Genomic DNA, 14,842 nt, shown 5'->3' with positions numbered 1-14,842 from the left:
CCTCATCGATTACCACCCTGTACGGCAAGCATCACAGAATCCGGAACCAATTCCAGTATTCTCAACTGAGCTTGACATCGTAACTTCGTTTCTCCAAGGTTTCACACAGCCACGCAGCAAATAACTATGCCTGGAATTCTACCCTCTGGAGCATTGTAAGCAACGCATACATCAGATCCAACATTACGCAGAAGCTGAAGCAAAGATTTGCAAACAAAGACCTTGTCATTTTCACCACCTGCAAATGCTATTTCAATTATGTCCAAACAATTCCTTCAAGATCTGCCATGAGCCAAGACAATAAGAAAAACAAGAAGAAATCTTGTTATGAATTATGATAATTGCGGAAGACCGGCGGTTGCCTTCCCATGAACTTTCCGACTACTCTAACCGGAGAAAATTATTAGCTTTTCCGTTGACGGGGAGAAGCCAACTCTCTTTGATTTTCTGTTTTTACTTTTTATTTTTTAAAATCTTTTTACCTGTTATTACCCTATTTTTACCTACAAATTGATCTAATTGAACAAATTTAATAAGTTTTTAACTAAATTGCATAAAAATGAGAAGTTAAGGTGTCTAATTGAAGCTTTTTGTAGTTGAAGGGTTGAATTGCACTTTAGCCTATAGTTGAAGGGCCTATTTGACCCTTATCCCTTTAATTTATAAAATTCATATGTTTAAAAACTGCAATAAAAGTTTAATTATATTTATTATTATTATTTTTTTTAAAAAAGAGTTAATTTAAGATATACGTAATATAGACAAGTAAAACAATATGGGGCAAGTACACATCAATGCATCAACGAGTTTGCTAATTGCTACAAGATAAGATACATAAGTTACCTACAAAAGGGTATCCAAAGTCCTACAGCAACCTAATTAACTACCTAAAGAGGTTAGTTTAATACATCAATGCTATAAGAGGTCCTCGGAGTATAGTGATTTTGTCACGTTTAGTCCTAAATTTTCAAATTAACCACCTGTACCATCCATGGTCTAAGTAACCACACATAGTTCTTCAACTTTCAAAATTTAACCAACTCTAACTTTAGAAGGACAAAGGCTAGTTAAATTTTGAAAGTTTAAAAACTATGGGTGGTTACTTGGACACAGATAGTAACAATTTAAAAGTCGAAACCAGAGGTGGTCAATTTGAAAATTTAGAACTAAACATGATAAAACCACTATACTCGGAGAACCCCAGAAACCCAGATGGTAACTCTTTTTAACAGTGCTTTCTTCTATAATTCACCTACCTAAGTTCCAAATCACAGTAGAGGACAACTTTTGCCTTCACCTTGACCTTGTGAACTTGGGGTTCTGTACCTTTGTCCATCTTGTCAACATCAACTATATGCCTAATTGCATGAGAATATGAGGCAAAATTAGGTTCAGAACATCCTTGACAGTTTTGAAGCAAAAGAAACACAAAATAAAATGGCATCAAACACTTGGATGCAAGTTTAGAAAATCATCCTCAAATATTTCGAGGCACAATAGCACATGGATGGGGAGCTTCTAACAAGAAGAAATTAATTTAAACTCATATGCAACTATCACCCAATCAACATCCACTATCTGAATATAACCAAACAAAAGAATAAAACCAAAAATGTAATACTGGTAAATTTCCATTTAAGGAGCAGACAAAAGTCACACTTCATACCAAAGATAAGAGAAATTGATGGCTGTATTTAATTCAATGAAGTTAAATAAAAAGATTTTTGCTTTAAAAGACAAAGGTAAATACATAACATGTTGATACTCTAGGCAAATAAGACTTCAGAAAAACAAAAAACAAAAAAAAAAAAAACTTAAATGTAACACTCCAAACATTTAACGAAATAATACACGAAGAAAACAAATGGCAAAATCTGAATATTACATTTCAAGTGTTGGCCTTTAGACATCGCTCCACATATGCCTGCAAGAGAATAAGAGAGGTTTAGGATGTGGTCTGCATATCCAGAAAGGAAGAGACCAGTGCCAAACATAATAAGAATTTAAAAACATTCTCAGGAATGTCTCAAGACCAGAAAATTATTTCCTCTTACCCCTCTTGTTTTCCCAAACAGACACCAGATCATATGAAGCAGCTTATTTTTTATTTTCATTTTTTTTTCAGGGAAAGGTGGGAAACACTTGAATGATGCAGCTATGAGCCAACCCTCATTTATATTTCTCCATTGAGCTCTCTTTAGTGTCACTTTGGGTGCAGCCCCTTTTTCTTAAAACATCTAACCAAGTTTTTTTTTGGTCAACCCCTATCTCACCTAAATCCTACTCCTACTACTTCTAAATATCACTACTAAATAGTGCATCTATAGTACCTACACACTGAACATGCCCAAACCATCTTTGAACTATACTCAACTTAGCTTCCATTTCTGCCATACTTGTGATCATTTTTAAAATGATCCCTTGAGTGAGTTTCATTTAAAAAACACATGTCTAAGGATTTTGAACTTCAATGCATTAACCAAGAAATGAAACTAAATTACCTGTGCCAGTTTGTTAATTTTGGCTTTGGAATAGGACAGAAATTGCTCAATTTTGTCTTGTGTTTTAGGGAAATGATCTCCTTGAATACTGCCAGTCACTTTATCAACCACCTTCTTAACAACAGTCTTGTGTACTTCTCTGCTCATCCGACCTTCTTTCCAAGTGGGCTTCAGGATCTCCTTAACAAATTCTATAAGAGCATTCTTGAACAACCGGATCACCTTATCATCTTTGTTAGCATTTACCTCTTCATCCTTGCCGCGGCCATTGGCTTTATGGGAATTCTTATTTTCTTGCCCATCATCGCATTCTTTGGCAACTAGTCTATTGTTTCTCTTTACTTCTGATTTTGCAACAGCCTCCTGTAGCTTCAAACATAGATCCTTGGTGTACTCCACATTTGAATCATCAAATTTATCTATGTTTCTATTTTCAGAATTCAAGGCAGGTAATTCATTTGATTGTTTAAGAGAAACACTAGTTTCCTGTTTATCCAAATAGGAAGCATTGGCAGCTGGCATTACATAGTTGCCAGGTGTACCCCACTTAAATCCATCACTATGGGCATGACATAGATCTGGAGCATTTATCATTGGATTAGGCTGGGTATACACAGCATTGTATGTGGGAAGTAGTTCAGAGTTGGAATCAGAAGGGACAACTGAAGGAAGAACTGCATGTAGTTGAGATTTAGCTGGCTCATGCTCAAATTTCTTGGTGAGAGAAGCCAAAGAACCATGCAGTTGACTTGTTTGCACACTGAATATAGCACCAGAAAGATTTTGCAGAGCACTTAACTCTAGCACCTCCGGTCTGGTGGCAGCTTCTTTCTGACAGCTCTGTCTGATCTCATTTGACCTAATGCCATGTCCATTTGAAGGGATAGCATGCAGCCTAGCCTCATCTTGGGCAGCTCCACCCAAAAATGAAGAATATTCAGAGCCTCGGCTAGCCATTGCACTAGTTTCATTAAAACTTTGTTCAGGCAATGAAACTGGATGGATACTCTGTCTAGAGTTGTTTAAATCATTTGACACATTAGAGATAATTGTCTTGCCACTGTCCTCAAAAGGATATGACCCAATATAACGATTTGAAGATAGACAAGGCTGCATGACTTTGGTGGAAAGAAAGATGCCTGAAGTTTCTTTCATTGTGTCCTGCCTTTCACCATGAACTGAACTTCCATTCAAATTTCGGGATTGTGAAGCTTGGGAAAGTATATTATTTTCTTGATTGTTGGTTAAAATTTCCAGAATAGATTCAGAAGTCTTTGCTGCTATAACATTAGGAGTAGCATCTCTTTCCTCGCAGGAAGCAGTATTTTGCCAGATAGCTCTCTCATTTTCTAAACTATAGGTCCATCTACTATTGATCTGATCAACAGATACAGTAACTGTAGGATTTGTCCTCAAAGCAGTGTCATCCCACTCACTATTCTTCTCAAGGTTCGAGGCCCTAGCTGCATCATCCCACACTGGTTTATTCCACAACTTGTTTGTGTCAGCAACGCTATGATCCCCAATATGATTATTTCTATCAGTATCAACTGCACCTGAATTGTCTGATTTTCCAACATTATCACCTCGCCTAGAAGCCCTCACGAAGCTTGAGTCCATTTCTGCATCATTCCATTTTGGGCAAACCCAGCTGTCATTCTTCTCATCCAATCTGTGGCCACCAATGTCATCAGAGGGCCTCATTTCAACATTGCTAGGTGTAGGGCCATCATGAGAAAATTTGCAGTTTTCACTATAGCACTTCCCAGCCACAAAATACTTGCACAAAGTTTTACTAGTTTTACTTGGTTCATGCTCCCGATCATAATCAGAGGATGCATTCCTAATGCTACTATCATAGTTGTGACCAGAAGTACCAGAATGAGAAAATCTGCATGATGCTCCCCAGCGACACTTACCTTTGACAAAATCCTTGCAAGTAATCATACCTCTGTTGTTCCTGGGGTGTTCATGCTCTATATTATAGGCATCAGGAATCTTACCACGAAAATGGACTTCAAGTGCTTCAGTATCAGCATATCTTGAGGCATCTCCATTCTCATTCCTGCTACCCCATCTTTCAGCCAAGTTGTACTCTGATGAATATCCATCCCTGTTCTTGAAGTTATCTGGATGAAAGAACCTGCATTCACCACCCCTCCTACACTTCCCATTGGCAAAATCTCTACAGACCTTAGATGATATTCGAGATCCTATCTGTCTATCATCCCATCCATATGGATCACCTTTGTAATTTGGAGAACTACTTCTACTCCTGCCTCTTAAATTTCCCTTGTCCCTGCTCCTGCTTCTACTTCTACTCCTCCATCTTCTGTCCCTACTCCAGCTGCGGCTTCTGCTCCTGCCTTTTGCCCTTCCAGGACTCCTGCTCCTGCCTCTTCCTGGATGCCTAGTAAACAATAGAAAGTTAAAAAAAATTACTCTAAAACAAGTAAAATAACTTCAGGAAACCCAAAAGACAGTGCTCTATCTTGCTCAACAAAAAACTAGGCCTGTTTAGTCTGCCTCAACTTTTTCCATTTTTCAACTTCTTTCAATTTTCATTTTCCAAAAAGTATGGATTCCACTTGAGGAAAAAAAAAGAAACTATACTGATAAACATGGAAGATCAATTTCCCAAGTTTTCCTACTTTCATTGCAAAGTTGGAAATTTTGGAAAAATGTTTTCTATTTCCAATTATTTTCTATTTTCCATCTAAACATGTTTCCATTTTTCCATTTTTTTTTTTCCACATTACTGAACAGGCCCTAAGCCCCTAAGTTTCATAAAAATTCTATATGTTTTCCACTGATATTATTTCAGAATGAATGTTTAAATATAAATAGAACAAAAACAGGCATTTATAAGTGAAATCATAACATTGTTTATAGGTAATCAACCGAAAAGATGCATCATATGAGAACACAGTCGCAGACCTGCGAGACTGACTCAAACCATGTTCAGGGAACTGGCTATTCCTTAGTTGCCTCCGTCCATCGAAAGTTGGAGACATGTTTTCATGATAAAACTTTTCCCTTTTATGCTCCTCAGTTTCTGGAAGTCGCTCTACATCTTTGCTGATCCTTTGACTTGTTTGAAGAAGACTATTTTGTGGTGAGTGGTTCCAGCCAGAATGCCGTTTGGATGAATTATCAGTTTTTGAAGAAACCTGCTCCTGATAACTTCTTCCATCATGACTGGGATAGTCACACTTCCCAACCCATGCATTTTTGGCATTCAACTCATGACGAGAGAAATTTTCTTCAGTGTCCCACATAGATCTGCGCTTTCTCACACTTTCACCCATAACACCCTTGTTTACAAGCATCAGTGATATTATCTGCCCAAGTACAGCATGATCTGAAAGACCACGGGGCAACATGATTACATTAAGTAACAGAGTACTCGTATTCCTGCTTTCATTCCATAATATGTCCCAGATTATGCACATCAAAGTACACATACAGAGACGAACCAATAGGAAATATGATTACACTACAAAGTATATATTACAAGGAAGAATCAGTGCAGTGCCAGTTGGTAAGCTGCAACAAAGAAGCTTGTGCCTATTCCTATTCTAGTGTTTGGCTTCAAGAGCAACTGAAGTTTTTAGCAAACAGAAAAGTACAGGCACATCTATGAGAATTAGGGAGATAAACATCAAAACCAACAGCATCTTGAATATAACTGTACGGCTGTACCCAGCCTTATAATGATTGGATGGTTCATAATAGAAGTATTTTCTGCTAATAGGCAGCAATAAAGAAGCTTGTCCCAATTATATTCCAGTGTTTGGCAACAAGAGAGAAATAAGTGTTAGGCCCAAGGAAAAAAGTCAAATCTATGAGAAACTGAGAAGATTGCAATCACAACTTAGGCAAAAGCATCAAGAATATATCTTTGCTCAGCCTGATAATACTTGGCACTTTGCAGTCAATTTTCTACGGTTTCAAAAGTGTCCAGGTTACTTGTTATTTATTGCATCACAATTTAGACCAGAAGCATCAAAAATACATCTTCACTTAGAATTACTGGGATTGGAGATTTCACAATCAACTTTTCATGGTCTCAAAACTTCCAGGTCACTTATTGCTATTATCAAAAGCATAACATTCCAATATAATACCATTTTTTAGCTAATGAAGGTCAACTTTCAATAGACCTCCAGGCAAACTTTTGAAAGCGAAAAGTGCACCGAAGCGATGAGCCAAGGCTTCGCTTTAAAGCAAAGCGAGCGACACTTTAAAAAAAATTAATATATACTCAAAAATATTCAAATAATAATGCAAAATAACATTACTATTTAACATCTTAATAATTCAATTCAACAATCAACAATTGTAAATTGTAATTTAAGATTTTAATTATAAGTGTATAACAATAATAATTAATAAATTACCAATAATAACTTAATATTATATAAAGAATTAAAAAAAAAAAAAACGAAAAAAAAAACAAAATCTGACCTGCTAGACTCCCATTTAACCCAAAACACTCAATTTAAGTATTTAACAACGAAAAGACCCAGGCACCCATCGGCATTCAATGCTTCAATTGGCGACTCCGGACAACAATTCAAAAAAAAAAAAAAAAAAAAAAAAAGACAAGTGCCGGGGCATCAAGAATTACCTTGACCTAGGCGTACTCGCGTTGGCGGTGAGCAGTCGGCTCGTAGGGAGGAGGTGACTACGGCAAGGTGGAGGCGGCGAAGAGGAAGTGTGATTGGAAGCGCAACGAGGAGGGTTTGGATGGTGGAGGAGGTGCGGCGATGAAGTGCTATGTGCGAATGAGGCAGAAAAAATGAAACACTAAAGTAGCTTTGCGTCAGTTTTGGAGTTTTGGTAATTTTTTTATCGCTGACCTCCGTTGACTAGCGAACTTCAGAGAAAAGCGAGAAGAAGCGGTCGCCTCTTCATCCTTGAAGAAGCGTAGAGACCCTTGTTTGGCAAACCGCTGATAGCTGGTTGGTTTAGCTAGTAGCTGATGGCTGATTGCGTTAACTGGTTTGACCAGCTGGTTGTTATAAAAAACTGTTTAGTAAATTAACTGTTTACTAGTAGCTGATTGAATGTAAAATGACATTTAAGGGTATTATTATTATTATTATTATAAAATAACAAACACGCAACCCATTTACCAGTAAATCCCATTGATTTTAAAGGATAAAATAGTCAATATACCCATTGTTCCCAACCAGCTGATACAAAAAGCTACATTCATTAGCTTTTCAATTTTCAGCTTATTGGCCCAATAAGCCAAGGCCAATAAGTCATTTACCAAACACTTCAAAATAGCTTATTGGTTGGTCAAAAAGCTAAATTTGATCAAATAAGCTAAAATTTGGCTTATAAGCCAATAACCAAACACCCCCAAGGGCTCGCTTGTGTCGCTTTTGCGTTTAAGCAGAAAAGCGCACGCTTTTCGCACGCTTTTCACAAGTTTGCCTCCAAGACCCACAATGAGTTAAATTATGTTGGCATCAAAATGCGCCAATTTGTTTTTCATACATATGAAGCATACTAAAGTTGAATGGCACACACTTAGTTCAACCATCTTACCTACACCCAAATAGCTTAGTCTTTTTTTTTTTTTGAAAATGAAATAGCTTAGTCTAGGAATACAATAAATCACCTTTACAAGAAAAAGTCACCATACTACCACAAAATCAAAATTTAGAAGACACATCCCCCTTCAACAAATCAAGCACCTATGGCCACATTTATAAACATCAAATAAGCACTCCCAAGTACTAGTACTTCTTGTAGCAAACTAAAAGGCCTCTTGAAGAGCTATAAAGCAAAATTGATAGTCCTCACTCCCCAGGTATAGTGGATTCATCCAACTGCCCAATGTGAGCATTAGATGACTGACTATAGCATGACTATACTTATGCAAGAGAATATACTTCTTGAGCTGACTTGGCAGTTTCACTAACTATAGTATGACCATGAGATGCCTTACAAGTTCTTTCCAATAAAAAACTAGCAATAAGAATATAGTTTTTAATGAAGGGATCACTTATAGTTGTGGTTTACTGTAACTATTATGCGTGACTCAACTCTAGGAGTCCAGGCACATATCTCAACTTTCTTTCTTGACTTGATTGGAGTTGAAACTCTAGGGAATTTATTTACGTTAATCAACAATGTAGTAAACCAAACTGCTTTTCCCGATGAACCTTTTTCCCAAATCAGCTTCTTCTCCAAATTGGTTGGAAGAATAGCAAGCCACAAGTACTAGAGGATTCACTTCAAATATACGGATGATTAGATGTGTGGGATTTCCTCTCCCTAAGAAATTAGGCCTTTAGGATCAATTTGCTCAAAATTCAGTGACAACCACTCTCTATCATCCAATTACTTCACAACCTCTTCTTCTGCTCTTCAGGCAACACAAGCAAAAGGCCATCAGTTAACTGCATGTTTTGGGTCTCCTGAAGCACAAAGTGAGAATTTGAAGCATACTTCATTAGATTTTTTTTACTATTAGAATTGTTTGACTTTGACCAATTGTAAGCTCGTAACTGTACGTGAATGCAAGTACTACTTCTCCTGCAAAGTTTGGATCTTCATCACTCTATTGCTCTCTTCTTTTCAAAATATGTATACTACTCTCCAGAACACTAAAGTGAGGTGTATGTTCAGGGTCAAAAGTACAAAGTTATGTTCACAGCTGAATTGTGCTTCACTAAGCTGCTTGTTTGATTGTAATATGGCTATATGGTTACAACTTCAAAAGGTTTTGAGAATTTTAGTAGGGACAAGTTACCCAACAACCAGTAAGACTATCCTCTTATGGAGCATATCACAATCATCATCCACTGCATATATCTCAAAATCTGGTATGATTCCCTCCCTCTTTCAAGTAGGAACCTCCTCATCTGTTGCATGTTATTCTCCATGCAACTCTTCTACTTCTATCTCTGAAATTGCATGTGGTGCATTGAAATGAATTAATTTATTTGTGGCAATTGCCATGACTTTCAAATTTTCTGCAATTTGGTTTATTTGTTGAAAATATGAAAATTCTGGAATATGATTTCATTATATGTTGGATGCCGGTTTTGTCAGTTTGCAGAAGTATTCAAAAATAATGGTAATATGTGCTTTTTAGATCTCAAGTAGTGAACTTTACACTTCAAAGTACTATCATTGACCCCTTTAAAAGATGTGCATTTCATATCTTATAACAAATAGGCACTAAATGTCAAGAAAATTATAAAAATTATTTAGCAAGAGCACTGAAAGAAACTCATCATATAGAACCTGAACTGTTTATAATCAAATCCCAATTCACTCTTAATTAGAAGCTGCAATATCCATGGTTATTTGTTTCAGCATTTACAAAAAGCAAAGTCCAGATATTTTCCACTCATAAAATCACATAATTTCTTCCTTGCACAGTAGTTGCACTTAAAGCAGTTCAACTACTTTAAATTGCCTTAATAATGCTTCATTAGCATTATTAAACTCAATTTAGGAGTTCAACCCCATGGTTCTTCCTTGCACCAAAAGCAGTCCAACCACATCAAACTGGTTGAAGCTGGGTTTAACACTTGAGCCTAGTAGTAAGCCAGTAAGCCAAACCACTGTCTAACCATTTAGCCTGGGTTCAAATCCTACCTCCAGTTCCTCTAGTAAACCATTTAGCCTGGGTTCAAATCCTACCTCCAGTTCCTCTAGTATGAACCCAAAAAAGATATACACAACACAAAATTCTCTTAAACCTAAACTATGATCATCAATTGAACATTCACTGATACAGAATCATATTTTCAAAAAATTAAATTTTGAAAAAAAGGGCTAATAAACAAAGTTAAGAACATATTTTTATCTGCTTCTCCGGCATATAAACACGGACAGTTAGGTTATTAAGAACTAAGAAGCACATTATACAGGCATAGTGACTACAGTAGCAGAAAAGTGAAGCTCAAACTGATAATAAAACGAAAATGAAAATCCCTACGGCGGAAGAAACACATACGTAAGTACATAGACACACTCCACTTGGACCACTTGTACACACAACGTGTGTGTTTGTCACAGTGTGTGTGTGTGTGTGTATATATATATATATATATATAGAGAGAGAGAGAGTAGCTCACCTGTGGTGATAGAGAGGGTTGAGAGAGAGAGATCGAAGGCATAGAATACGGCTTGTTTTCGCTGTTCTTCTGGTTTTCCGTAGAGAAGCTAAGCAGGCCGATTGAGAGGATTTTGCAGAGTTGAGAGTGCGGTGTGGGTTTGGGTATATTGACCGACTACAGCAGAAGTCTTCGCAGCCTTACTCTTAAACACCGAGAGAGAATAAGATTTGCTGGATTTTGGATTTTTGGCATCTAGTAGGATTTTTGGTATTTAGACAATTTATTCCACTTATCTTGTCATTTTATTTTGGAAAATACTATACGTTCTATCCTTCTTTAGTTTCAACTTTTAATAGGTTAACAACATTAGTTGGATATTTAATAGGTTTTTGCATATGACTATGAAAGATAAAATAGGCGAGAGCTAAGAAAAAAAATTGAAATATCTTTAACATGTTCAGTTGGTGTGCAGTATACGTGCTTGATGGGTGCGCACATTAAGCGAAACAAATAATTTTTTGTGGGCAGTGGGTCCCAGAACAAATTCACTTACAGTTCGTTTGGTTCGCTGAAAAATATTTGAAGGAAATGGAATTCAAATTCCATGGAAAACAAATTACCATGAAAATAGATTCCATTGTTTGGTTGGTGGAAAAGAAATTACTAGGAATATGAATTCCATTGTTTGGTTGGTTGAAAAGAAATTACTGGGAATATGAATTTCATTGTTTGGTTGGATTTGGAATAGTAAAGAATTATGAATATAAAGACTAATATGCCATTAACAATTAATAGTTATAATATATTATATTATTATTGATGAGGGTAAAATAGTCTACTTGCTCAAACTTTCTTCCCAAACTCCATGGAAAACAAAATACCACCTTTTTCAACTAAGAATTTGTTTTCCTTAACTTTTGGAAATTCAAGTTCCAATGGAAAACATTTTCCATTCAACCAAACAACGGAAAAACACATTTTCCTCCTTACAGTAATTTTTTTCTCTCTCTAAAGTTTCCTATGTAAATAGCGAGAGAGGTAAGAGAAAGAGCGATTGAGAATTGAGCCTATGAGTATCTAAAACTCAAAAATCGAGATGACAGAAGACATTCACCGGGAGATGAATAACCGGAGGCGAAGACACGATTCCACGGAGAATAAGAGATGAAGTAAAGGAGTGACGGTACAATAGAGAGGCCGGAGACGAAGTCACGAGAGGCGAAGAGGCAGATGCTGGAGAAAACGTAAGAGAGCGATGGGTAGGTGAGAGTGAAGAGATCACAAGAGTGAGAGGTGATAGGGATGAGGGGCGCTTTTGCAAATAATGTAAGAGACTAAGAGTAAAATAGAATTCTAGAAAAAAACCTAAAATGAGTATATATAGCTAGGTACATCTAGGTCAGGTCTGGTCGAGTTCAAACCTAAATAAATTTATACTTTAGGCCTTCAGGTACATTAAAAAGGAAAATAAATTGGATCATTTAATATTAGGTACATTTGGACAATCGTTATATCGTAGACCAGGGTCCACAGTGCATTGTGGAACCTGGTCCGAAATGACGTCGTTTCGATATTAGTGGACGTGGACGCGAATGACTTCATGAAATTCATTGTCTAGAATACACAGAATTCTTGTCTAGAATACACAGAATGATTTGAGTGAATACATAGAATATTGACATAACTACACAAAAATCATCCTCCTAGCATTCAAATACACAAAACACGTCACAACCTATGTTTAAGTACCCCTAACATGAATACACAGAATCGTAGTCGTCGACTAGTCGACAATACACAAAATGCCTTCAAAGAATACAGAGAATATGAGAACACCAAATACACAAACACATCACCCATGTATTTAAATACCACTAACATGAATACACGGAATCCTTGTCTAGAATACATAGAATGACTTGAAAGAATACACAGAATATTGATACAACCTATGTTTAAGTACCCCTAAGATGAATACACAGAATCGTAGTCTACAATACACAGGATGTCTTTAAAGAATACACAGAATATTAACACAAATACACAGACCGATCGAAACGGGAAACGTGATTTCCAAAAAAAAACCATTAATTAAAATGACCAAAACGACGTCGTTTTGGTATGGGGTGCACAATGCATTGTGCACCCTGGTCCACGGTATAAATTGCCACATTTGGATTGGGTTGTTGGGCAATTATATATCATATGGCCTAATTTATTGCTTTTTAATACGGATTATATGTGTAATTTGTTATAAATAATATTATTATGTGAACATTATGATGAATTATATAAATGGTTGTAACAGTTCTTGTATTTAATCTTCAGTATTCTTTTCTGTTACATTTTGTTTTATATATATATATATATATATATATATATATATATATATATATATTGTGCACACTAGATTAAAAGTGTGTGCACGTTGCCTGGTTTATTTTGTGCTGCTTTATATTGGTGATTTTAGATTGTTTAAAATTCATATTGTGAAAAAAGTGCGCTTTAACAACTTGTAAGTTTAAAAATGTGAGTGGTTGGATGGTTGTGAGAGATGAACGCATGTGTGAATTTGGATAGCTTATTGAATTCTGTGTGCATGCTATATTAAAAGTGTGTGCACACTACCTGGTTTATTTTGTGCTACTGTATATTAGTGAGTTCAGATTGTTTAAAATTCATATTGTGAAAAATATGCACTTTAACAACTCGTAAAATTTAAAATGTGAGTGGTTAGGTGGTTGTCAGTATAGGAATTTAGCACTTCAGAAATGAATGCATATGTGTATTTGAATAGCTAAATGAATTGATTTTGGTTTAGTCGATGCATTAAAGAAACAACGAGTTGCGCACAACCTCAGTCGGAAGCACAAAATGGCTGTGAGGGAGATGATTCCGTAAGCCCACTTAGAGGTTTCCTTTGAAGGCTATAGGTGGATCATCATGGATGTTCTAGAGTTTGAGCTAACAAAAGAAGAATGCACAAGGTATCCAGTATGACCACTCGGGTAACATGTAACCTCTTGTGGATGCACCTAAGGAGTTGACTGCTAGACAATGACGAGCCGCAATTGAATTTCAACATGCTCTTTTCTGTAGTTATCTCACACAAGAAAAGTGATAGAAGATGTTACAGGGACCATGGTGGACACTACTTTTTTGTGGTTTGAACATGAAAGACTATTTTGGTGTTGCATTAAGCAAATTTTTGAAAGCTTAGAGTTGGGATTATTTAGATATGTTTTTTTAGCGAAAAATACATTTATTCATGAGGATATTCATATTTGGTTTACGTGAGAATTGACCATTAGATGATTATGTTTTTTGTTGATAGTACTTGTAGTGTTTGTGCTAGGTGAGCAGCAGGAACTATGCTAATTTTAAAGACATTTGGGTTAGCACTTTGCACAAGGTATATTAACCGAGTGCACACAGTTGTAATATATATGTGCACACACCAAAACGTTGATGTGATTAATCCGTAGTATTAAATTTTACATGTTTTTACCTTACAATGCACATGGGCAAACCCAGAGCATCAACTTCCCAACAAAGACCCACGATATATCCATTGCACATACACAATAACTGCGTGGCACAAGGCTAACACATAAGTGATCTGCTATGTGCACAGACGCCTAACATTGTGTGCACAACAATTTTGACTGAAAGGCACACGGTCATACACTTGGGTGAAAACAGTGTGTAATAACTCATCGAACGATATGTGCACACGAATTTACATTGTATGGCACACGGGCCAACACAGGGGTGCACACGGTGTGTAATGAAATGCACATGGGCACACAAGTTTTAGCACACATATGCACAACCTACATCACATAGATGCACACAATAAAACAACAATCTCTAGGTACACATAACATGATTATTTGTGTACAACCAAAAAAGTGTTATTTGTAAACACACCAACATGCACACAATTTAGAATTCAAAACACCCAAGTTTATTGTATTGGTAAAAACCAACAAAGTCAAACTAAGTACCTTTAAAACAACATAGTGTTAAAACAATATAATAAAAAATAAACGCTATGCAGCTAATGGACAATTACGGCTACCATGATGTGCAAATTGGTTACATGACCTGCACAACAGTTTGGGCTTAGACGCTTTCTCTATAGCTACCTCCTTTGATGATTTGATCTGCTTCCCAGAACCCATATTCTTAGTAACAGTAGGGGGATGGACAACAATATAGAAACCAATTGTAGATGCGTAGCGAATGTAGAAC

The 14,842-nt window shown here is 36.4% G+C and overlaps 1 protein-coding gene across 3 annotated transcripts; it reads right to left on the bottom strand.

Moving 5' to 3' along the window:
* Positions 1–776: 776 nt before the first annotated feature.
* On the bottom strand, positions 777–10,754 carry LOC116019507 (zinc finger CCCH domain-containing protein 55-like). Of its 3 annotated transcripts, XM_031259747.1 has the most exons (6): positions 10,607–10,754; positions 7,132–7,310; positions 5,439–5,862; positions 2,502–4,911; positions 1,886–1,924; positions 777–1,358 (listed from the first exon to the last, which is right to left on the bottom strand). In XM_031259747.1, the coding sequence occupies exons 3-5, from the start codon at positions 5,828–5,830 to the stop codon at positions 1,889–1,891; spliced, it is 2,838 nt and encodes a 945-aa protein (XP_031115607.1). In that variant the 5' UTR covers positions 5,831–5,862; positions 7,132–7,310; positions 10,607–10,754; the 3' UTR covers positions 777–1,358; positions 1,886–1,888. The 3 variants fall into 3 exon arrangements, with proteins under 3 accessions (XP_031115607.1, XP_031115604.1, XP_031115606.1); XM_031259744.1 differs by lacking the exon at positions 777–1,358 and having other exon boundaries at positions 1,664–1,924; XM_031259746.1 differs by lacking the exons at positions 777–1,358; positions 7,132–7,310 and having other exon boundaries at positions 1,664–1,924.
* Between the last annotated feature and the right edge of the window lie 4,088 nt (positions 10,755–14,842).

Source organism: Ipomoea triloba, chromosome 5 (genome assembly GCF_003576645.1).
Source record: "Ipomoea triloba cultivar NCNSP0323 chromosome 5, ASM357664v1".
Lineage (NCBI taxonomy): Eukaryota > Viridiplantae > Streptophyta > Magnoliopsida > Solanales > Convolvulaceae > Ipomoea > Ipomoea triloba.
This window is presented reverse-complemented; position numbering and strand designations above follow the sequence as displayed.

Excerpts from the sequence above, each read along its gene's own strand:
- LOC116019507 (XM_031259747.1), bottom strand. The coding sequence starts at position 5,830 with ATGCTTGTAAACAAGGGTGTTATGGGTGAAAGTGTGAGAAAGCGCAGA. Across the intron at positions 4,912-5,438 it reads GGTTTGAGTCAGTCTCGCAG|GCATCCAGGAAGAGGCAGGA; the intron begins GTCTGCGACTGT and ends ATTGTTTACTAG. Across the intron at positions 1,925-2,501 it reads AAATTAACAAACTGGCACAG|GCATATGTGGAGCGATGTCT; the intron begins GTAATTTAGTTT and ends ATTCTCTTGCAG.